At 23.0% G+C, this 25,248-nt stretch overlaps 3 protein-coding genes across 3 annotated transcripts; 1 reads left to right on the forward strand and 2 right to left on the reverse strand.

The window, feature by feature from the left end:
* Nucleotides 1-4,330: 4,330 nt before the first annotated feature.
* On the reverse strand, nucleotides 4,331-15,306 carry LOC105361160 (xanthine dehydrogenase-like; the record flags this gene model as incomplete). Its single annotated transcript, XM_011498267.1, has 24 exons — nucleotides 4,331-4,375; nucleotides 4,455-4,622; nucleotides 4,699-4,953; nucleotides 5,793-6,035; nucleotides 6,476-6,604; nucleotides 6,764-6,941; nucleotides 7,651-7,796; nucleotides 7,861-8,052; nucleotides 8,319-8,493; nucleotides 8,608-8,963; nucleotides 9,170-9,292; nucleotides 9,366-9,662; nucleotides 9,864-10,005; nucleotides 10,126-10,239; nucleotides 10,633-10,817; nucleotides 10,896-11,102; nucleotides 11,360-11,436; nucleotides 11,518-11,685; nucleotides 11,777-11,918; nucleotides 12,000-12,238; nucleotides 13,187-13,422; nucleotides 14,499-14,595; nucleotides 14,690-14,747; nucleotides 15,226-15,306. Coding segments are annotated over 24 exons (4,053 nt in total), but the record flags the coding sequence as incomplete, so codon positions are not given.
* Nucleotides 15,307-18,430: 3,124 nt separating this feature from the next.
* On the reverse strand, nucleotides 18,431-21,305 carry GAA1 (glycosylphosphatidylinositol anchor attachment 1). The gene is made up of 10 exons (XM_011498027.1): nucleotides 21,102-21,305; nucleotides 20,789-21,006; nucleotides 20,556-20,712; nucleotides 20,204-20,412; nucleotides 19,914-20,131; nucleotides 19,650-19,834; nucleotides 19,447-19,586; nucleotides 19,165-19,364; nucleotides 18,853-19,020; nucleotides 18,431-18,763 (listed from the first exon to the last, which is right to left on the reverse strand). Exons 1-10 carry the CDS (start codon nucleotides 21,241-21,243, stop codon nucleotides 18,496-18,498), a joined length of 1,905 nt encoding a protein of 634 aa, XP_011496329.1. The 5' UTR covers nucleotides 21,244-21,305; the 3' UTR covers nucleotides 18,431-18,495.
* A 238-nt stretch (nucleotides 21,306-21,543) lies between these two features.
* On the forward strand, nucleotides 21,544-24,141 carry Tcs3 (Probable tRNA N6-adenosine threonylcarbamoyltransferase Tcs3). The gene is made up of 4 exons (XM_011498028.1): nucleotides 21,544-21,821; nucleotides 21,886-22,327; nucleotides 22,396-22,574; nucleotides 23,693-24,141. The coding sequence occupies exons 1-4, from the start codon at nucleotides 21,710-21,712 to the stop codon at nucleotides 23,965-23,967; spliced, it is 1,008 nt and encodes a 335-aa protein (XP_011496330.1). The 5' UTR covers nucleotides 21,544-21,709; the 3' UTR covers nucleotides 23,968-24,141.
* Nucleotides 24,142-25,248: the final 1,107 nt, after the last annotated feature.

The following is a 25,248-nucleotide window of genomic DNA, read 5'->3' on the forward strand; positions in this document are numbered from 1 at the left end:
TAGTTAGTAAAATTACAAATATTGTGGATAAAATAAAGATATGTATATATTATATATATATATATATATATAAATTTTTTTTTAATTATACTTAATTTACAAATAAATTAATATTACCGAATAAATGTACTCTATAATTCTTTAGTTCAGCATATTTCTTATTGAAACAAACATCATTAAAAAAAAATTAGTATTTTAGATTTTACTGATTTCAATTTGCTTTATATTATAATTCAAATTTTTCGCACAATTTTAATTATAAATACTTTGTTTTAAAGATAGAAAATATTGAAATTTATTTCTAAGTTAAATTTTTAAATATTTAAATATTTTTTATAGTTTTTAAAAATAATTTTTAAATAAATTTTTATAATACTTACAACAAGATTATTTATTTAATCGATTTTAATTAATTAATCAATTTAGTTGATTCTTTTCGAATATTGGGAAAAATAATTGTTCAAAATATTTTATGTGTAATCTATAGTGGCACGAAGATTTTTGTATACGTCTATATATAATATTATATATTATTATTCAAAATTTGTTTAAATTTTTAAAATTTGTTTCATAATAATTGATAAATTTGAAGAATAACATGAAAACCAGTTTGAAAACAAGTTATTTAACTAGTTGCCATACTTAATTGATTTTTTCAGAATTTACTCTTTTACGTAATTCAAAAGCATTATTAAAGTTTAATATCAAGATTTATTAAATTATAAAAAAATTTTTTATACAAAAAAGTTGAATATATTTCATACTATATAGTTTACAAAATAATGTAATGGACTTTATATATGTAAATAAATTTTTTATATGAATGAGAAGAAAAAGTTTTAATAAGAAAAGTTTTTGAAAAGTTTTTATAAGAATAAGCAATATTTTGTTTTTAATTAAAAATTTGAATTTTTACATAATTTATTTACAATTACTAAATTTAAAGATTCATATTATTAATGGAATAAACGTATTTATATTATACCTCATTAGTTCTTTCCAATAATTAGACAAATAAACTTTTTATCGATGTACTGAAACTTTATTCAATCCCTTGTTGTTTGTATATTTAAATTTAATTATAATAACATTATCTAGTTAAAAGAAATATTCACAATAGTTATCGACAATCCAATATAAAACAGAATTTATAACGATTAATAATCATAGCTTTATCTTTACCAAACATGAATCTTATCACTGTTAATAGACAGAGACAAAGTATATTTGTTAGTTTTACCAACGTAAGCTTGAAAATTTCTGTAAAAATTACATTAACATATTATATAAATTTACGGACTTAAAACTATTTTGGTATAATTATTTAAAAATTTTAAGCATAAAAATATTAAATTTAATCATTTAAACTGAAATTATAAAATATTGTTGTATAGCATATTTCGTTAATTCCAACGGAAATGAAGACGTTGAATAATTAAAATAAAAGACGTGGGAAATAACAGATTTAAAATGCAGTAAATAAAATATAAATTTTATTGAAAGCAGTATGTATATAATTTATATATATATATATATAAAAGTAAAAATGACATTTGAAATCATTAAAAAACAAATATATTACGTTGTAATGAAATGAAATTGATACATATGTTTTATCTTCCCACTTTGCTCTTACGACTTTAAACAATGAGACAAAATGGAAAAATACATCATTAATATTTTAATCTCAAAGTAAACAAAGTAAATATAAAACAAAATTAAAAATTTCGAATTTTCAACAAACGAAATATAAGAGTTATATTTACTTATTATAATTACCTTCCAACTTACTTGCACATTATAACAAAATATTTAATATTTACATGAATTTCCCATCAATGAAAAGAATGGAGGATTTCTTCTAGCAATTATAATACTGAAAATGTCAGAATATATTTTAACACATAAAATATGAAACTATTTTTTGTTTTTTTGAGCAATTTGATTTATTATAAATATATATACTTATAATATAGAAAACTTGCTAACGAAAGTCATTTACATTCATTAAAAATGATATAATCGAAATATTAGCGAATATAGAAAAATAATATTTTTAACGATTTATTAGGAACTAATAAATTAGTATTTTAAGTACAAATGAAAAATTCAAATATATTTATAATAACAAGATGATAAAATTAAATTAAATTAAATGTTAAATTAATTAAACTGTGTATTAAAGAAAAGTTTTCATTTAATGAATATTTGTTAATAATACTAAAAAATGCTAAACGATATACAATTTTTTACTTCCTAACGTTTAAATAAAAAGTCTTACCCGCAATGAAAATCATGTTCCTAGCGTCATTTTAACTCACTCGTTTTCTATATTTACTTTATATAGTCATTCTACCGATATATTCGAATCTATACTTGTCCCTCCAAAAATTTGCTCTGTAATCATCGATATACTATTTATCAGTTTTTGACGAACAAATACAAATTTTATTTGTTCTTGCACGCGTTTCCTAAATCCTCTTCTCAAAAAAATCATATGTAAAAATTCTTTCATGTTTTACAGCAGAGTTTAAAATGTTAAGAGTAATTTTTAATTTTTAATATTTATAGTTATGATGCGATTATTATCAGAAGGTATTAATTTTTGTTACATAATCATATTTCTAAAAACTGTTTTACTTATAAGTCACTCTATTATCTACGATCTACAATCTACAAAATACGTAGTTGTAATAATCAAAGTTTTTTCAATCTATTCAATCTTCTTTAATTAGTAGATATATATTTTCAATAGAAAGAAACTTTTTAATCTCTATACTATCTCCATTAACATTTGAGAATATTCGTCTGCTATATTATACTATTCAAGAAGCAAGATTTCAATGCATAGAAATTTGAGTGCTCTATATATAGATCATTGGTATGACTGAATTTTCAACTTTTATGTAAATTATTTTAGATAATGCTTTTAGATTTATATATAATGCGTTATACGGTAATAGAATTTAAGTACTAATCAAGCAATTTGTTATTCACTATTGAACTTTCAATCGATACATTTTATCGATGCATTTTAAAATATTTTATTGAATCTTTTATCTACGAAAATGATTATTTTCTTAAAATTAATATACTTAAATTATGTATGTATTTGATAATAATATAATACTTTTCTATTTCGTTCTCGCTAATGAAAATTAGTTTTCTAAAATACTGTTGAATTGATTCTGGCAGTTGCGAACATTTAAAAACAACATATTTCCTTTAATAATAATCTTATATTAAAATGCATTGGTTTATAATCAACGTATTATCCATTACAGACAATTGTTTACCTAAGTAAAACTTTATTTTCACTTACTCGACATAAAATGGAGAGTTCATTATAAAATTATGTGTATTTATAATATTAACATAAATTATTTACAAATTGATAAATCTAATTAAATTAAATTAATTTTAATCTTAATTGTACTTAATTGAGTTATAAAACTATAGTTTATTATCTATGCATGATGATAATGTTGTAAAAGCTAAATTTTTCGATGATACAATATAAAATATTTGTTGATATTAAGAGATAGATTTTGAATTACTTTAATCTCTGATTTTTAAAATAAAAATTTATTTTATTTAAAGTAAGATTTTATCCTTTATTTGAATTTAAATGTATATTAATTATAAGTAAAGATTTAACGAAAAAATATTTTATTTATTAAGAAATTTTAGTTTTGTAATTTTAGTTATCATTTAATTTGTAAAGAATATAAAAATTTCAAAAAAAATTTCATTCATTAATAGTACTTTCATATTTAGTATTTTGTTAATATCATTGTTACGTTAGTTGTTTTATTCTACTTGATTACATTTACATAATTATGAAATACAGAATGAAAATAGCGAACATAAAAAGTTTTAATGACATGAACACGAAATGTTTCAAATGCAGCGTGTTAAATACATTGTATCTTATAGATGTCGGCATGGATTGTAAAGAAGACTTGAAGAAATTAACCAAGAATATCTAGATCTTCAGTAGTCACTAATCGTTATTGTTGTAATTCATTAGAATTCCAACGTTTTTGGAGAAAAGTATACGTATGAAATTTGTCCGTCAATTCAGGAAATATAAGTCCAATATTTATTATATTATAACAAATCAATATATATTAAATTGAAATGTCAATAAAATAATATATTTTTATTAAATCTGTGCATGATTAGTATTCAAGTAAGTAGCTCGACAATGTGGATTATATTATAAGTTTATTAAACAATAAATTCAATTTCTACATATTTAATATTAAATCCATAATATGATTAATAGCGATACAGTTTTCTAGTAAATATAAAGTTGTAGTTTATCAATTCATGGGATTATATTCCAAGCTTTTTTTCCATCTCCGTTTTCAATCTAAATTAATCCAATTGTTAATCAAAAGATTAATTAAAATATTTGCAACTTGTCATCGATAACCTTTTAAATTTCTTACCTTTTTTATAAGTGGATCGATACAGGCCATCCTTATACGAGCAGCAGTTGCTGGTGAATCTAATCTAAAATATCCATGAATATTCATTTCAGCTCGAGATGCTTTAATAGCTTCTTTGATTGCGAAAAAAACAGAAGATGCTAAAAATAATGGTGGTTCTCCTACAGCCTAGAAATTTATTTGTTTCAACTACTGCCTAATCCCTTACACCAAAGTAGTAAAGTAGTAAAATCATCAGCTTTACCTTCGAAGAATACACTGCTCTAGGATTAGAAACTCCTTTTAATAATGAAACATTAAATTCTTGAGGAATATCCGCAAATCCAGGAATTTTATAAGCTCCGGGACCACGACTATAAATTACTCCTGTAGATGAATATATCATTTCTTCCATTGTAAAAAGTCCATAGCCTTGCATAAATGCACCCTCTACTTGTCCAATATCAATAGCTGGATTTAAACTTTCTCCTAAATCTATAACAATATCAGTTCGTAAAACCTAGAAAATGAATAATTCCGTTTAATCAATGTTCTTCTTAAATTTCGTTCTTTCTGGTTCCACTCATACCCTCTTTACCTTTGACACTACATTAGTCGACCTTATTTGGCAAGTAAAGGTATGTCAATTAAAAAAGAAATTAGTTTATTAATAATTGCGAATGTATAATTTAAGCCCATTACGATGAAAGTAATTTATTAATTTTTCACTCGTTTTGCCCACTGTTTATTTACTAAATCATGTATATTTATATAATTACAAATTATACTAATTATTACAGAATTTTTGCATTTAAAATATTGTCATATTAAAATTGTTATACTGTAAAAAAAATCGCAGTTTATAAATTCAGTAGTAAAATTAATTTCAACTCCTATTGTTCGTGATTATTAATCGAATAGTAAGATATTTATTTATATATACTTATAGTAGTATTATTATCCTACAACTTACGACTTTCATAATATTTAAATATTTTTAAGCAGTAATAAAAAAGTGATAATCTGTATAAAAATTTACGCAAGTTACAAGTTATAGAATAATAACAAAACTATTTCAAAATATTTACTTCAGTGAAAATAATATTCTCTTTCGAATCTACATAAAAAAAAAATAATAAAACAATGTATCAAATCCTTTGTAAATATAAAATAATATATAAAGTTTTTTTTTAATATGTTACCTAATAATTTCAATTATTTGCATACTGTGAAAAAATATTTAAATTTTATAATGATTATGTAATTTTTATAATGATTCTAAAACTATGTTATTATTAATTATATTTACGACTGTGGCCTATAATTTTTTTTTATTCTTTTGATAAATATAACTTTTACCTGATGATCGCCCGTCAAACAATCGATTTCTACTTCACTACAAGCAGCTCCGTATGTAAAATAATCGAATAGAGTGCCAGTATTCTTTTCAAAATCATATCCTATATCTGGTGTGCGATAAAATCCTGTTGCAGAAAGACTAATTCTATCATAATATGCTTTTTCCACCCAACTTTCCCATGTTCCATTTGGATTAGAATCTATTATATATTTAATTCGTTTCATTATTTCGTTGCAAGCATTCTAAAATAAAGTAAATTCAATAAAAAAATATTTGAATTGTAATTGAAGATTGTGATAGAAAAAAACCTTGAAAGATAAAATAGAAATAAAATTAAATGTAATGATTATTTTATAAAGTATTTTATGTTATTATTAACATACTACTACATAAAGAGATAACATATTTTTCCGAATGAAGTACAACGGACCTGAAAGATTTTTTTTTCATTTTTTGGATAAGAAATTAGAATATTGTTATGAGCGTTGTTTAAAAACATAGATAATATTTTATCCTAAAATTTAATGTTTCGTATATTCTAAAAATATAGAATAATCTCGATAATATTATATGTAAGGATGATATATATATATATTATGTAATGTTAATCAATCTCATATTAATATATATGTATATTAAATTTATTTAAAATTAGTATTTATGAATACATAGTATAACAAACCAATATAGCCATTCCATTCAAGTCAGATCCGGTACTTCCAGCAGTTGCAGTTGCATTTGGGACTTTATCCGTAACCGTCTCGCTTACGTGTATTTTATTTGGATTTACTTTTAGCACTCTACTGGCCACCTAAAATTTATGAAAAAAATATATTTCAATTTTTTATTTTAAACATTTTTACATACAATTAATTAATAGTTTTAAAACTGTCATATTTCACTTCATTAATTATTACATACAATTTTTAAATCAACAATTGATATCCATAAATACATAGCATCTACAAACCTGAATCATTTTAGTATGAATTCCTTGTCCCATTTCCACTCCACCGTGTGTTAATAGAACCGAACCATCTACATAAACATGAACAAGGGCTCCGCCTTGATTGAGAAAAAGTGTTTCAAAAGCTATTCCAAATTTTGTTGGTACTACTGACAATCCTTTTTTTTTATATTTGTGTTCCCTTAGAAAATAATAAGATTGACATTCACTTTTTATAAATTACATTTATATTAATTACTTTCTTAAAATTGATATATTATACATTAGAAACTAATATAGATATCAAAATAATTAATTATTTTTAATGTTATATTTCAAATTAAAAGAAACAAAAAAATTGATTTGAAATATGTATTGACGTCGTTATATGAAAACATTGTAAAATTGAAAAGCTCCTGTAATATTTTATATGTTTTAAATGAGCTATTTATGACAGACCAATTACCATCCCCGCAACGGCTAACGTTCATTGAAAAATTTGACAAGTACATATCAAGCAAAACAAATGTTAGAAGAATAAATTTTTAAACTGCAAACTTTATTATTAATCATAGATAAATCAAAATAATTATAAAAGCAAAAATATAAACTACTTCAGTAAAAAAATCATAATTACATAAATATTATCATAATAATAGAACATTTTATAATATTTATTACATATTTCTTTTACAATTTAAGCGTTTCATGTAACAAACGACCTATACAATTAATAAATACACATATTAAAGCTTATCCATGCTCCTAATAGTCAATTCATATTATTTTTCTTATATAATAACTAAACTAAAGTATATCCAAAATAATTAAAAATATTTACAAAAACTGAGATGAAATGTTACATTAATAAAATAATTGTAAAATGTATTATATTATATGATACTACTTACTTATTATATATTTTAATATATTCCAATCTCTGATTATAATTGGAAAATTCAAGACATTCGTTCCAACAGCGTTGTATTGAGCAATTTTCGAGTTTTTGATTATAAAATGTTATTTGACCTTCTTTACATAAATTCACTTCAGATAGCTATAAATTTAATAAATATAATTACAAATATATTCTAAATAATTGAAATTATTAAACTGCTTACCTTTATAATATCTCGATTAAGATAATCTGCGATATGTCGAATTATAGTTTCACTAGCAAACATTGCTTGAGGTGCGCCGAAACCACGAAAAGCAGTATTTGAAGGTAAATTGGTTTTACATAAATATTCAAAAATTCTAAGAGCTGGTATTTTATACGCATTCTCTATGTGAGTCATAGCACGGAACATAGCCTATGTGAATTCAGAATTTGTTGTAATAGAGCTTGAAACTTATTCTAATGTACATAATATTTTGTAATAATTGTCTGTAGAAAATATTCAGTGCTAGCTAGTATTGGCATTCGTAGCTTAATTGAAATGAACATGTGTGGTGAAAAAAAAAGTTTTTTCAATAAAGTCACATACTTTTTTCAAATCTTTTTCATTAGAGAGTCGTTTATATTTCATGCATATAAAGCAATATTTAAAAAAAAAAAAATTTTTAATTTTTCACTCACTGGTACGGATAAATCCAAAGAATTGCCTCCATTAGCATAAATATGAATTTCAATTACTTTAATAATACCATCGCCGGTAAAGCCTACTTTATACTTAAATAAAAAAGGATGTCTCGTTCCAGTTAGCAGCATATCTTCATCTCGGTCCAACGTGCATCTTACAGGCTTATGCAAACTGCATTGAAAAGTTCGATTATAAATACGTTTATACTTTGATAATTTCATAACAGCATCTTTTACTGTTCATATTTATTCTCACTATACTGTTCTTAGGTCTAATATTATATACCTATGTGCAGCCAATGCAACTGGCAATGTGACGAGCAAACTTCGCGTTTCCTTGCCACCAAAGGCACCACCTAATCTCTTAACTCGTACGGTAATTTTATTCATAGGAATATTGAGCATATGAGCGACAGTTGATTGTGTTATTGCAGGATCTTGCGTTGCTGAGAAAATTTCTATTTCATTCTCTTCTTTTGGTATTGCAATGGTACACTGTGTTTCTAAATAAAAATGTTCTTGCCCACCTATTCTTATTTCCCCTTCTAAAATATGATCCGATTCAATAAATGTTTCATCGACATTGCCTACATCGAAATGCTTGTAGCCTTCTTGATAAAATGAGTTCATTCTAATGGCATCCTTCAATAAATCAAGGTATATTTTAAAACCAATGTATTATTATATTTAATAATTTTTAATAGTTTTTAAATAAATTTTATATAGATATATAGTTATAACATAGTATTTAGTAATTATTGATTTAGTAATTATTAATAGTGTTTAAATTTATATATATTTTAACAATCTTGTATTAATTAGGAAAATATATGGTAAAAATAATATACCTCGATAGTTAAAATTACAGGCTGAAGTTCTTCGTATTCAACATTTACCATTCTTGCAGCTTTTTGGGCAATGATTTGATTTGTGGCTACAATAGCTGCAATTATTTGACCATGACAACTTACCTAAAATATTAGAATATTTTTATTCGAATTAAATACAATACGTGCTAAGGCATATTATTGATTTCATTTTTACAATTTCCGATGCAAAAATCTCTTCATCTTTATAAATTGGACCAAAATATCGACGATTTTTGGGAATATCATTAGCATCAAAATAAGCCACAATGCCTTCTAAATCCATAGCTTTTTCTTTATCAATTTTAATGATTCTTGCATGGGCACTTTTTGACATTATAAATGCTAAATAAAGTTCGCCTTCGAAACGCGCAATATCATCACAGTAAATAGCTTCTCCACTTGCTTGTTTAAATGCACTGGCATGAATCAACGGTCTTCCAATCAAATCAATTGATGACTGATCTTCAGATACCTAAATAATTAATTGAACACTTTTCATTATTTAGAAATAGTATGAAAAGCGTATAAACAAATTTTTAATATTACTTAAATGAGAAGGATTCAAATTAAATTTATGATAAAACTATAGTTGTATAATTTAATAAGCCATTTTCAAACTCATTAATGTATATTACCATTTATAAATTATTATATACTAAAATTATAAATTTACCGTTTGATAATACTGAGAGCCCTTGGGAGGTTTGTAATGAAAACAATCAGATGCGGATTTTAACTCTTTCGGCACCGATGTTACAGATGGTACATTCTTATATAATTGCCTTAATATATGCACATAAGCTTTGAAGAATAAGCTAAAGGTAATAAAATAATATCAACTATTAATGATACTTATTAAGTTTATAACAATACATTAATAATATAATAAAATAATTCAGTAGTTTAATTATTATATTTATTTATCTACTTGATACCTGACAGTTAATGAACGTCGATACAATACCATACCACCAGGTGCATCTCCAGGAAGAGGCATTTCTTCAATAAGGATATCGACGATATTATCCAAAAGACTTTCCGTCCACTTTCTATGTATTAATAAATAAATTATTAATTTATTTCGTAAATTCAATATTACATTAGATACCATAGATTTTAATTGAAGGTACTATAAATATACCACTTGTGAATTAATTAATTAAAATACCATTAAATTGACGTGTTGCTATAGAATTAAAAGCTTGGATTAACTGTAAAAAAAATCTAATGAATATATTGTCGTTATGAATTTTCTGAATCAAGCATTTTAAATCGTTATATGAAAAATATTAAAATAAAAAATTTTAATTTAGACGAAAAATTAAAACTCAAAGAGAACTACGACAGAGCTAAATTAACTATTGAACATTGTTTTAAACTCATTATCAAACTAATTTCATTTTTATATTATATATGATAATATAAATAATACTCCTTGTTACTTATTAATTAAAGCTTCGCAGGTTTTTTTTGCTAATACAGTAATGGGCGCCATCCCACCAAAAGCCAAATATGCTTTTTCCACAATGTTAGAATTTTCTTTCATAAAAACATTCAACGCCATGTTCACAATTGTTATATCATCATCTCGTCTTTTAGATTGTTTATAAGATATGAAATATTGATTCTGAATGAATTATATACAATATTAGTGAATTTTAATGTTTAATAAAAACTATATGATTTGTTCATAACTTCAAATTACCTGAGTACTATAAGGTATTTCAATTGATATTAATACTTCATCGGGTCGTACTATATTACTTCTATAATCGGTAAAAAAGGTATGATCCATTTGAACTGTTCTATATCCAGAGTTAATGCTACATAAATTTAATTTCACACCTGCAGCCAAGAATATAGGATTTAAGTCAGAAATCGGACTTCCGGTCATTATGTTTCCACCTATTGACTAAATTGGATTGTAATTTTTAGTTAAAAATTTGTTTATCAATAATATTAGAGAATAATTGGTATAATACAAGACGACGATAATATTAAAATATCGATATGATATTTAATATATCATAAATATTATAAGTTCTCATAAAATCAATATTAATTGAAAATATTTAAAAATATTATTAAGATGGTGATAAAATTCGAAATTATTCTATCATCGATAGTGTAATTGTAAATATATTCATTTAAAGTAATGATTACACTTACCGCAACATTTCGTATTTGAATCCCAGCAAAGCAGTGTAATAAATTCACGATACTTTGAAAAATTCTGGTCTTTGATTCTACAATTGCAATTAACAAAATTATTATTATTTATGCGCACATCAACAGGCATTAATACATGAAAATTGTAGTTACTTTACCATGCTTCATAAGTATTTGATGTCGAAGTGCCGATTCTAACTCAACCAGTGTTGTACCAGCTCCAATTATAATGACATTAACCGTTTCTTCTATTTTTTTTAATTCATGAATACGAATGGGATGAATAAGTATAGGATACGTAAGATGTTTTACTTTTACTTCAACGCCTTTTAAAAAAGTATTTAATATAAGAAGTATTTAAAATAAAAAGAGATGAAATATATAAAATACATATTTACAAAAAATCGTTAATCTTACCTACTTCTGTATTACCAACTACAATTTTTCCATTTGGATATCTATTTTTCAATAGTAGAAGCTGTTTTAAATTTATTGGCCTAAACCAATTAGTCTGTTTTCCTTTTATAATCAAATATTCATTGTCCAAAGTTGATGATAACTAAACATTTTATAAAAATTCTAACATATTGTCAATTATTTAGTGTAAATATTTTTAATATATTGAAATTTATTGCATTACTTGTAAATGCGGAGGAAAAATTGGTTCCTGTGAAGGATCATATGGAATGTATTTTTTGGAGCTTAGCATTTCAGTTGGCACTGATGTAAAAGCCATTTTACAACAAGCATCGCCAAGAAAACAAACTTTTGATTCTTTACAATTTAATTCTTCCGTTGTATTATTTTGTTGTGAATCATCGATAAAAGTTCGCAATCCTTCTATAATAGGTCGATATCCAGTACATCTGCATAAATTACCTGTACATATTGTATATTTGGTTATAATTTAAATTTATATAACAAACGTAATTTTATATAAATGAACATGAATTTGTATATCATCCACAAAAATTAATTCAATATTTACGGTATAATAAAAATTGTAGTATTATATAATAAGTATGAAACATTGTAAAAATAATGCAACATTTCTATTATTAAAATTGTTGTTCAAACTGTATTGAAAATTCAACAAAATTAAAAGTATTTCAATATTACAAAGTTATATTCGATAATTACATTTTAAAAATTTTGATTTCAAAATATAGTTTGATTTAAAATACATGCATACATAATATAATGTAGTTGAATGCAATATCTTTAAAACTTAACATTTATCGTCTATTTTATTTAGTACTAATGTAATAATTTTTTATTCAATGTCTCTTTAGTATATTTGACATATTACTAAGATTTTAAGAAAGATACAAATTAAAAAGCTCGATTCTGAAAGGATTTTTGCACATAATTACTCTAATTAATTGTATTAACAAATTTCCAGCATTGATACACGTCATTTGAAATCTAATATACATACATATGTGCATAAATTTACAAAATATCAATGTAACAAATTTAAATAAATAAATAAATGTGTATAAATATCACTTTAATAAACATCAATTACACAAATCATTTAGTTTCATTTATTATTTTATTACATTTCATTATATTCGATGTATTTACTCTATTCGATATATCGGTATTAATTTACCTTATATATAATTATATATACTAACGGGAATACATAATAACATATTCAAAACTAACACAACATAAAATTAATATTTTTTTTTTAATATGATGTTAAAAGTTAATTTTGAGCATTAAAATATTATACTGTTTGCTATAATTGTAAAGATATTATATAAATGATATGTGCTACAAAAGTTTTTTTTATGCCTTACGTATGAAAGAATCACTTACCTTGAAATGCGATATTTATGTCATTCATATTAAGATCTGATTTACTTCTTAATAATGCATACATTGACATAACGATACCAGGAGTACAGAAACCACATTGCGAACCGTGTGATTTTGCTATTCGCTCTTGTATGGAGTGAAGTTTTGTTCTGGTACTACCAATACCTTCTATGGTAGTAACGGCCATACCATGAACTGCGCATATCGGCATTAAGCATGCATTTACTGCCAAATTACTATAATATGTTTATATAATGTTTATATATTTATAAATATATCAAATATAATTCTTAATTTTAAGAATTAACCATATCTTAAATAATCGCTATTGCTTACTTTTTTAAATTAAATATATTTAGAAAATTTAGATGAAAATTATTTATTTTAATTATTTAACGTACCTATTATTAATCGCAACATTAAAATTCTATTTAAAAATAAGCATAGTTAAGTAACTATTAAAATCATACTATTATTATTAACATACATTATTAATATTATTATCAATAAGAAATTGTAAATTATTATGGAAAAACGTTAATGTCAAATGTAGGAATTACGACCATTTAGTACATAAAATAATTTTTTCAAGAATTCTACAGAAATTTATAAGTATAAGCTATGTAAGTTTATGAAATTTAAAATTTAATATATAATATTAATATATTATATATTATATTATATATATATATATATATATATATATATATATATATATATATATAATATAATATAATATATATAAATAATATAATATATATTATATAATATCAAAATATTACAACATATTTTTAAAATATACGATTTCCTAAATTAATATAATCGTAATAAAACAAAGTATAATTCACAACTTTTTATAACTTTTTAAATCATTTATATATAAAACGTATCCAAAATAGAAGAAATAAATAATAATATAAGAATTCTCAATTATATATTATTAATAAAAATATAGATTTTACTGACATATTTTATTATCATTATATGTTATAATTTATTGCATTCCTTTTTAATATAAGAAAAATGCAATCGCAATATAATATTAATTATTATAATTATTTTATTAATAGAATTATATCAATAATTAATTTTCACAGATATATTCTAGTTGATCGGTAAAATAGTTCTAATAAAATACAGAATGTAATTATGTCCATCAAATTATCTAATCAAAAATAATATTTAATATTTATATATTGAATGAACGGATATAATAATAGCATTGATCAATAAGTTTCTTAGAAATAACATATCATATAACATAATATACATATATATATATATATATATATATAGAAACGATTAAGAATACATTATCTTATTATGTTCTCGATCATATTTTGATACCATGACTGTGCAAGCTCCACAGCCGCCTTCCGAACATCCTTGTTTTGTGCCGGTTAATCCTACTGTATTATGTTACTTAAGAAAAATAATATTTATTTGATAAAATTATTATCTTCGTTATTGACCGTAGATAAATATGAAAATATAAAAGGATACATTTAGTTCGCAAATAATAAATTAATGTCCATTCGGGTTCAATTTTACTGTCATTGATCTGAAATTGATCATCAAGTTGATTTTACTCGCAGTTAAAAGATTAATACATTTTAATTTATTAAATATAGAAATGAATTATAAATTTAATTTATATATACCTAAATTCTTTTTGAGTACACAAATACATTAGAATTTTTGGATTATTAAAATAATGTAATGATTAAAATTAATGATTAAAATAATGTATTATAGTTGTTACATTTTTTAAAATTTGAAATACAAATACAAAATATATGATTTAAGCCATATGATATATGATCTTTCTTTAAAAATAAAAAGTTATATTTAATATAATTAATCTGTAGGTATTTAAAGACAAATAATTTTGAAAAATTAAAAAATATTTTAATTTCTTTTACATGAACTATTTCGGTGCAGTGTAATTATTTTGTCCAGTGTCATGTACTTAATTAAGGTTAAACTTGTTAATAGCTATTTATTTATAAAATTCATAAAATAAAATTATTTATTTTTACCATGATTCCATTGACGTAAAAAACCAAAATATTGTTTATTGCTTCTAATTGATGAGAATCAGTTTTATATATTTCGTCAGTAGACATATAATTTTTATTATTCACCTCCATTTTATATACTTTTACTTCACAGTTCTTCAATACGTTTAAAAATTGAATTTATATTTATATTTATGCAGCTTTTAATAAATATGAATATTAATTGAATTTCTAAACTACTTATAAAATTTAATTTCCATTTCGAAAACTATTTATAATAATAAACGATATTATAATCGATTATATATCGGTTTTTTCTTCTTTTAATGCACTGCTCTATATGATACTTCAACGTACAATTATTGGCATTCATTATAAGCCATTCCATAAACAACTCAAGATACTTGCATGACTGGTTCACCTATCCACTTGAATAATGCGAGGTGGGAGAGCAAATGAACTACACTGGGGAAAAGAAATATTTAATGTGTTAGGGGGAGTTAGCATGTTAGAAAAACATACGCATATGTATTTAGATATAAAGATTAGGATTAGCTATAATATGGATATTAGATTATAGATTTAGAAATATGAAAACTAAAAACAGTACAAGTCAATTAATATACAACTTATAAATAATTAATTTCAATTCTAACAATAATTAATGATGATAAATTACAATGCCTATTTTATGAAATAAATATTTGTATACATATTCAATTGCGTTCATGAAATTTAATTCAAATGATTTAAATAATTGTTTATAAAGTAATAAATATATTTAATAATACTAAAAAGCAATAATTGATAAATTTTATTAACGACAGATATTTCAATCGAATTTTGAAATGTTACGAATTTTGTTTTATATAATATGTTATTTATGTAATAAATAATAATTTATTTTTAACTTTTTCAACGATAGTTACTTAAATATTTTATGAATATTTCTGCATATTAATAAATATTCCTTGAACATATGACAAATTAATACTTGATAATAATTCAACAAGACTACGAAATTATGGTTAAAATTTAATCTCACGTATAGGATATCCAAGATTAAATTACAGTATAAAAATCCTTGCACGTTACATAAAAAAATTATACTCCCATATTACTTTCTAAACGAATTTTCAACATAAAAAATAATAATATTCACAGTAATATTTAAATATTAAATTTTGTTATAATACAATATTAAATTATATTCTTACAATATAATATTATAATATAATATTATAATAATAAAATATTAAATTTAATAATCTTAATTATAAATCTTTAATCAAAATAAAAGCTAACATTTACAAATTTGTTATTATAATATAATTTAGAATATTATGTAAAAGTATGAATTTTAAAATTAATATATAAAAAATTTTAAATAGAAAATATGCATTAAAAAAAGGATGTAAATGTTTACAAAAAAACAATGATAAATACATGAATTTTAAATTAAAATATAAAAAAAATTTTAGTAAAAGAATATATCTCAAAGTCCGTTATTGTTTCATATTGTACTAGTAGTTATATAAAAAAATCTTTTATAAAAATAGTTATTATTTATTATAAATATAGTTAAAAAATATAATTAATTTTAATTTATAATAATATGTAATCAAATAAAGAGATAGAATAGAATTAATAAATAAATAAAGAATAAACTTAGAGTTTGTATAGGTATTGTGGTATAGTAATTAATTAAAAACTATGGTAATTGATATAATCTATATTTTATGTAATAAGCAGTTGAGAAAATTTTAATTTGTAACTAATATATAGTATTTAACATTAAAAACAATATATTGAAACTATAAAATTATGAGAATTTAATATCGTGTACGTTATCGAATAATAAAATCTAAAATTGTTAATTCCTCGATATGATAAATTGTAATTTCGTTTTGTACATTTCAAAACAAGAAAATAAATAGATACTTTCTGGCTCCTTTTCCATACTTATCTTCCACTTTTTAAATACATTCCATAATATTTAAACGTTAACTATTTATAAAATGATATACGTTAATTTAATTTATTTAAAAATAAATGACATAATAAATAATAGAAATTCGATGTAACTAATTAAAAATTTTGCTAAAAATTGAAAACAATGCACAAATATTTCTAATTTAGAATTATTCTTTAAATGTTAACTTTTCGTCGAATTGGTCATGTTTATTATATGTGTAATTGTAATAATAATAATAATAATTGTCAATTTTACAAGTTTGAAACACTAGTAATAAATTATATATTAGAGTTCAGCTTTTTGTTGATGAAAATTATTAAATATTACTTGGAAAATTTATTAAATAAATTATTTATTATTTTAAATCCATAAATATTTTATACAATTTCGAATTAATAAGACCGAATTTATATAAAAATAAAGAATTAATATAAATTCTATAAATATGTGGCAATGAAAGTATACTATGATGGCCTTGAAATATCCGTTGGCTTTAATATTTATATTTATAACAATTTATAATATGATTAATATTAATTTATAAAATTAATTAATTTATCAAATAATTTTTAGTTACAATTATTATGCTTTTCTTCTACTTAATAATTTGATCGCTTTTACTTTTATGAAGCAAAATGTACTCTACAATTTAATAGTCACGCCAAATATACTATTAAATTATCATAAATATAATAATTATAATAATTAAATTATATAATTATATTATAATATAATCATAATCTGACGAGAATAATTTATCTAATATATTTAGAATTAAATGAGCATAATTTTAATATACAACCTTGACATTTGAAAATATTTATATAATTAGAAATATTTACATACTGTTTCTGAATTTGTTATGTACTACTAACAAGAATAAGTAGAAATATCCGCAAAACATTTAATCTTATATTTGAGATATAAATTTAATACAAAAATCATAATAAAATTTGAAAATATGATATAAAAATTAACCTTCGGTGTTTTGTAATGTATGTTCATGAATTTATTTATAAAATTTGTTATAATAAATTCATGTCTGTAATGCGCGTATATTTCAAAATTTATATAATTTCAGTTGACACATATAATTAAAAATTATTATAAACGAAACTAGTGGCAATATATTATAATTTCTATGAAAATTGCTATTTTGTTTTATTAAATATAAATATAATTTAATTCAAATTTAATTTAATCCATAAATATAAAAGTAACTCCCATTTTAGTAAAAAATTATTTTTATTTTACATAATATCCATTTTACATAAAGTAATTTTATCTTAATCTATTAGTCATTAGCTAAACAGTCTTCATTGAGTATTTTGGCAAATCACGTTCCAATATAAGAGCCAAATAGGAAACATTACAGCGACTGTAACATTATAAAACCAGTTACCGTAGATCATAGAGTCAATAATGCTGAGTACAAAAGCTTGCTTTGTTGCATTTAGAGATCTGATTAGTATAGACGTAACTGCTTCATCTCCAAAATGTATGAAGGTATAAATCAATATAACTAAGGATGTTAAAACGAACGGATGTAATAACGGCCACATAAGATATAAAATTTTTCTAAATCTATAAGTTCCAAGTTATGACAAAAATATGAAATCAATTTTCAAATAAATACATATGTTTTCAAAAATAAAGAATATACTAATACTTGCCTATAAGAAGTTTTTTTTTTTGGATTTATGGATAGTATAAAAGGTACATAAACGAAAGCTGTAATTAATGCTAAGGAAAAATTGTGCATGGCAACACACATTAGGACAGTCCCAAGTTCAACACATGTTACAACACAAACAAGTGCAATATTACTATGTTTCGATTTACTGTCAACAAAAGATTAATATGAAATAAACTTTTACTCAATATTATACATATTCTGTAATTGTTTATATATTTTATATTTTTTAATATTTTTTAATAATTTTATATTTATATAGTTTAATTGTTTATATATAAAATTATTATACCTTCTTATATTAAAAAATGTCCATAAAATTGACAATTTTGTAATTATTAAGAAACTATAATATATTGCATCTTCGGTTGATAAACCTATATACTGAGTAATAAATAATGTGAAAAATTTTGGTGATGACATCAAACTAAATCCTATAGTATGAGTCCACAAAATTTTTGAAGCTATACTTCCAACACTTATTTCAGATATCTAAAAGAAAATAGTATTAGTAATATATATTTAAAGTATTTATTAGACTATTTTATTATTCCATTTAGAAAAATTTATTCACTGTTTCATTTTCTGTTATTATTTTATCAGTTTCATTTTCATTATTTGATTTTACGCTCGAATCTTGCAATCTTAACCACATAGAAAATGCTTTTATAAATAGTCCTGCGACCATCAAAACTAATGAAAGCATATAGAGAGCTAAAAATTATAATTGAAATTATAAAGTTCGATCAGTATTACTAATTTCTTTGTAGATATTACCTATAGATATATATCTATCTGTGCATGGAAGTAAGTAAAAGAAATATGACTGATGAAAACGCTCTAACAAATTATTTAAAGAACGTATTATGCTCTCTATAACACGACCAACGTGATAAAAATTTCGCTGAGTTCCCTCTTTAGAGTTATCAAAGCCTTCTAACGATATTGCTTCTATACCAAATCTATATAATAAAGACTTAATATTAAAATTTAAGTATAAACTTATATTATATGGTTTATATAGTTCAAATATTGCTTCACCTGTGAAATAATCCATGATTCCCAGTTGGTACACCAGTCGCTTGGGTTAACGACATTGACATTAACGTATTAAAATGATATAACCACTTTTTAAATTTATCTTTTTCAAATGTGTCAAAGCGACGTTGGAAACTTCTACGAATACCTTCTTTATTAATCATATTTTGCGCTAAATTGAATAAATCTAAATTTGGTAATTGGCCATTCAATCCTTCGACCTAATTTAAAAAATTATCTGACAATAATAAAAATTACTAAAATTAAATATTATATATAATATAATTTATTACTTTTACGTCGATAGATGTAATAGTCATCGAATGAAGTTCTAAATTAATAGCTGCCTGAATAGAGCCGGCTCTACCAGATAAATCCCCAGAAATAAGTACATCTTCATGACCACTCGTTACTTCGTGATATGCATCTAGCCATGCTTGCATTCCTAATTGTTCATGTTCAGTAATTAAGAAAATTATATCTTTTGCCCAATACTTTTGTCCTATAACACATAAGTAAATTTTTATGTTTAAGGTTTAAACATTTTATATCTAATTGTTAACACAGTAATCTAATTTTGTGTGTTTATATTTATGAATATCCTAATTAGTTAATTTAAAATATAAAGTCAGAATAAAAACATACTACGACAAAATTGCGCAAATGCTAATACTAATGCAATGGAAGGTGTAGTATCTGGTTGAACACTGGTTACTGGACGATAAGGTACACTTACAACTATTGCTTCAGTGCTAGCAGCTCTCGGAGCTCTCACAATACCATAAATATTTTGACCTTCATACTACAACATTTACAATAAATTATTAATAAAAGTGAAATATAATGAGTAACTAGTTAATATTAATTTTGAAAGATACTTTTTGATTACGAAAGGGATAGTTCAATGTAAAATTATGAGTAAATACATCAAGGTGTAATTGATGTAATTTAGCTAATAGCCATAAATATGGCATTTTATCTGGAAATCTTTCCCTTTCTGCATTTAATTCATGATAAAATTGCTTTGCGGAAGACATTAAATTACTTTCCTTTTTTACTAATCCAGGAAGTAAAGCATTTTCTGAATAATAAGTATCTAAGATTGAGAAAACAATTTACTTATATTTAATACTGCATATCAAAATAAATACACACATTAAACTTTATAATAATTTATAAAGTAATACATACTATCATTAAAATACGGTACTGCTAAGAGCATTGTCCAGATTATTCCAGCTAAATAGAGTAAATAACAAAGTGGTTTTTCCCATTTTAAAATTAATTTAGCTATTTCTCCATTGCCAGCTCTAGGATCTGTCAGAAGACCCATTTTAATATTCTAAAAAGGAATTTTTACTGTAAATTATGTTTATATTTGATTTCAATCAGGAGTACTTTGAATGTTGACTTTAACTGGCAGACGAAGAAAATAGGTTAAAAAGCGAATAGATATTTCATACTATTTAAAATATTTAAAATATCCATATTTCCTACATCTCAAACAGATTTGTTGGCATTTAATAATTAGTATCTATTATGTATTGATATGTATGATTTATGTATCTGTTACTTGTTTCTTTATTTTATCACTCAACTATGGTTAAGTAAATAATTACTAACCTACAAATGAAGTTCTACTTTATGAATAACTATTCGTATAACCGGTAAAAAATTCTCTATCAATAAAAATAATATTCTCTTGTGTATAATACATAAATATGTTTAAAATCTTATATACAATTAATGAACATTAATACAACTGTTTTGCATAATCGTTGATATCTAAATAAATAAAAATGATTGCTATTGGATTTGAAGGTAGTGCTAATAAATTAGGTATAGGAATTATTAAAGAAGATGAAATTTTGTCAAATGTCAGAGAAACTTACATTACTCCTCCTGGTGAAGGTAATTTTAACCTAGTTAATTAAATATTTTTATTTATATAATAATTATAGTATTATTTATCTAGGATTTCTTCCTAAAGAAACTGCACAACACCATCGCAATCACATTCTACCACTTCTCAAGAAAGCATTAAAGGAGGCACATTTATCAATGAAAAGTGTAGATATAATTTGTTATACAAAAGGTCCTGGTATGGGTGCTCCTTTATCAGTGACTGCAGTTGTAGCACGAACAATAGCACAATTATATAATAAACCAATAGTTGCTGTTAATCACTGTGTGGGTCATATAGAAATGGGTAGACTAATAACTAAAAGTAATAATCCAATTGTATTATATGTTTCTGGTGGAAATACTCAAGTTATAGCTTATTCTCAACAAAGATATAGAATATTTGGGGAGACTATTGATATTGCTGTTGGAAATTGTTTAGATCGATTTGCAAGATTATTAAATCTTTCAAATGATCCTAGTCCTGGCTATAACATTGAACAATTAGCAAAAAAGTTAGTTGAAAATTTTTTCAAAATAAATTGTTTATATACTTTATTTAACAATTTCTTGTTTTATGTAGAGGTAAAAAATTTATACCACTACCTTATGTTGTTAAGGGAATGGATGTGTCATTTTCTGGGATTTTAACTCATACCGAAGAACGTATTAATAATTGGCTTCGATCAAACGCATACACTGTAGAAGATTTATGTTTCTCATTGCAAGAAACTATATTTGCAATGTTAATTGAAATAACAGGTAATTATTGTATTAAATTACTTAAAATAAATAATACAAATTCATTACTTTATAGGTAGTACTTAATTATATGAATAATATCGTTTCTAAACTCAGGAAAGAAAATTCTTTAAAATTTATTGCTTCTTTTCTTCATCGTCGTATTTCTATATATTATAAATTGACCGACTTTATAAAGAAAAAAATATATAAAATAGTTTGATTAACAAATATTGGTTGAAAAATTTTATTTAAATGTCATTAATGTAATGGCGCATAATACATTGTGATTTATCCTTGTTTGATTATTAATTGAGAGCATTTATATATCGAATATTCTACGTGTATATTAAATTACATTTTCTAAAATTTAATATAATTGTTGCATAACAAAGAATTTACTAGTAAATTTATTATTTATTTTTTAACATTATTATAGATTTAATAAAATACATCAAATTCTGTATTGCTTAAGCAATAATAAAGGATTATTTATAAAAAAATATAATATCAGCATAATAAATAAAAGTAAATTTTCATTTATTTAATATTATTACTTTGAATTAAATATTTAATAAGCTTTAATTACATAATTACAATACAAAATACAAGAAACTCAATAGGATTAATCAAATATTTAATTAAAATCAATTAATATATTACTTCTAATGAATAATATCTTATTGTCAATTATAATTAGATTTTTTAATGATATTTTTTAAATATTTGAATAATGCTATAGAATAAAAATTTTATTGTAAATCGCATTGATCTACAGAATATAGTATACTCAAGTATAGTAAATTAGAATATAGTAAATTCAAAATGGCTTTACTTAGAATCATTTATTGCATTATCAAATCCCATAAATACGGTCGTTTGACTATCACAGAAGGTTAAAAAATAATATAAGATAACGTTATTCTTTAATGAGACTTTGAACGCTCCAATAGAATATTGTTGACTGAATAAAATTCCGTATGAAATATCGATGATAAATGGTTGAATATACATGAGAAAATGACGGGGCTCGATTTGTCCTGATAATAAATGTTCGGTAGAAGGCAGAAATATAAATATTTATATGATAAGCAATAAATAAAAGTAGGACTAATAAACGCAAGCCTTCGATTTTTCAGAGCGTGCAATGGCGCATGTAGGCTCGGATGAAGTGCTGATCGTCGGAGGTGTCGGCTGCAACGAGCGGCTCCAGGAAATGATGGGCGTCATGTGTGAGGAACGCAAGGCCAAGCTCTACGCCACAGACGAGCGATTTTGCATTGACAATGGAGTGATGATTGCCGTCGCTGGGCTGCTTCAATTTAAATCAGAGGGCCACGGTACAGCCTGGAATGCAACAAATTGCGTGCAAAGATATCGCACGGACGACGTGCATGTGACTTGGCGCCAATGACACTTTGAGCAAACAGTAAATGATATTTCTATCATGTGTAAACAATATCAAATTGCAGGAAAAGGAGAAGGGCGCTGATGGAGGGTGTACGTTACTACTCAATGAATTTTGGATTTGTGTATTTAGAGTCGATTTTTTCTAATAACAAATTTTTCTATTAATAAAGCTTTTCGTTTCGACACTTATTTTTATTACAATTTCGGATACTCGAGCAATTCTAATTCCATTATTATAGTTATTATGATTTTCTATAAGTTTTGTATTGTTTATTGACTTATTTGTAAGTTATTGATGATTTATGTAAAATTGTATATATTCATGTAATTATTAAAATAATACATAAATGTAATTTATAATATATAATCACATTTTGTTTCTTATTTATCAAAGGCAAAATAGAAAATAAATACAGATTACCGTTAAATAGCTCGAAAGATTTGAAATTCTAACGTTTACAATTGGAACTAACTTTTATTTTACTTCAGTTGTCTGTGACCTTTTTACTTACATTCTTAGAAACTAATGGTTTTTATCTGCATCTTACGTTTTTTTTTTCTTTTTCTTTTTTTTTTGTTTTTTTTTGTTTTTATTTATATTCTGTATAATTTAATGAAAGCACATATAATTTTTATCTTTTTTAATTTTTGTTTCTCGTTATTATTTATAATTATATTAAATTGTTTTAGACGATTGTTATTTCATTATAATTATCGATTAATCTTAACGTATTAATTTAGAATTTTTTTATAAATAAACACGTATAACTATAAAATGAAAATTTTTATAACAAACTTTCGAAGGTGAAGTTGAAATTATATATTTAACATTTGCTTATAGATCAAAATAATTATCAAGGGCTATTAATGTAGTAAGAATTTAATTATAGCTTAATTAAATCAAATAATATTAATAATGTATAATCAATAGAAAAATTATAAAATTTTATACGTATTGTAAAATTTCATAAATTAAAGTAGTAATAAATGTAAAATTATATTCATTAATGTATATAAATACGCAATAATTATATGTTAAATAATTTCAATATAGAAAATATTTGAAAAAACAATTTATCAATTTTTTTCATGCTATTTATTTTATAAACAGACATCAATTACGTAATTTTAATTCAAACCTTTAAAATTGATACAAGAGAAAAATAGTATGTAATAAATTAATGCTACAATAAATAAAAAATGAAAAAATAAATTGATATTAAAAGTCTAATACTCGGTTTCTAAAAAAATCTTAAAAGATGATGGTTTAAAAGAGATGTTTAAA

The sequence above is a fragment of the Ceratosolen solmsi genome, unplaced genomic scaffold (genome assembly GCF_000503995.2).
Source record: "Ceratosolen solmsi marchali unplaced genomic scaffold, CerSol_1.0 scaffold14, whole genome shotgun sequence".
NCBI lineage: Eukaryota > Metazoa > Arthropoda > Insecta > Hymenoptera > Agaonidae > Ceratosolen > Ceratosolen solmsi.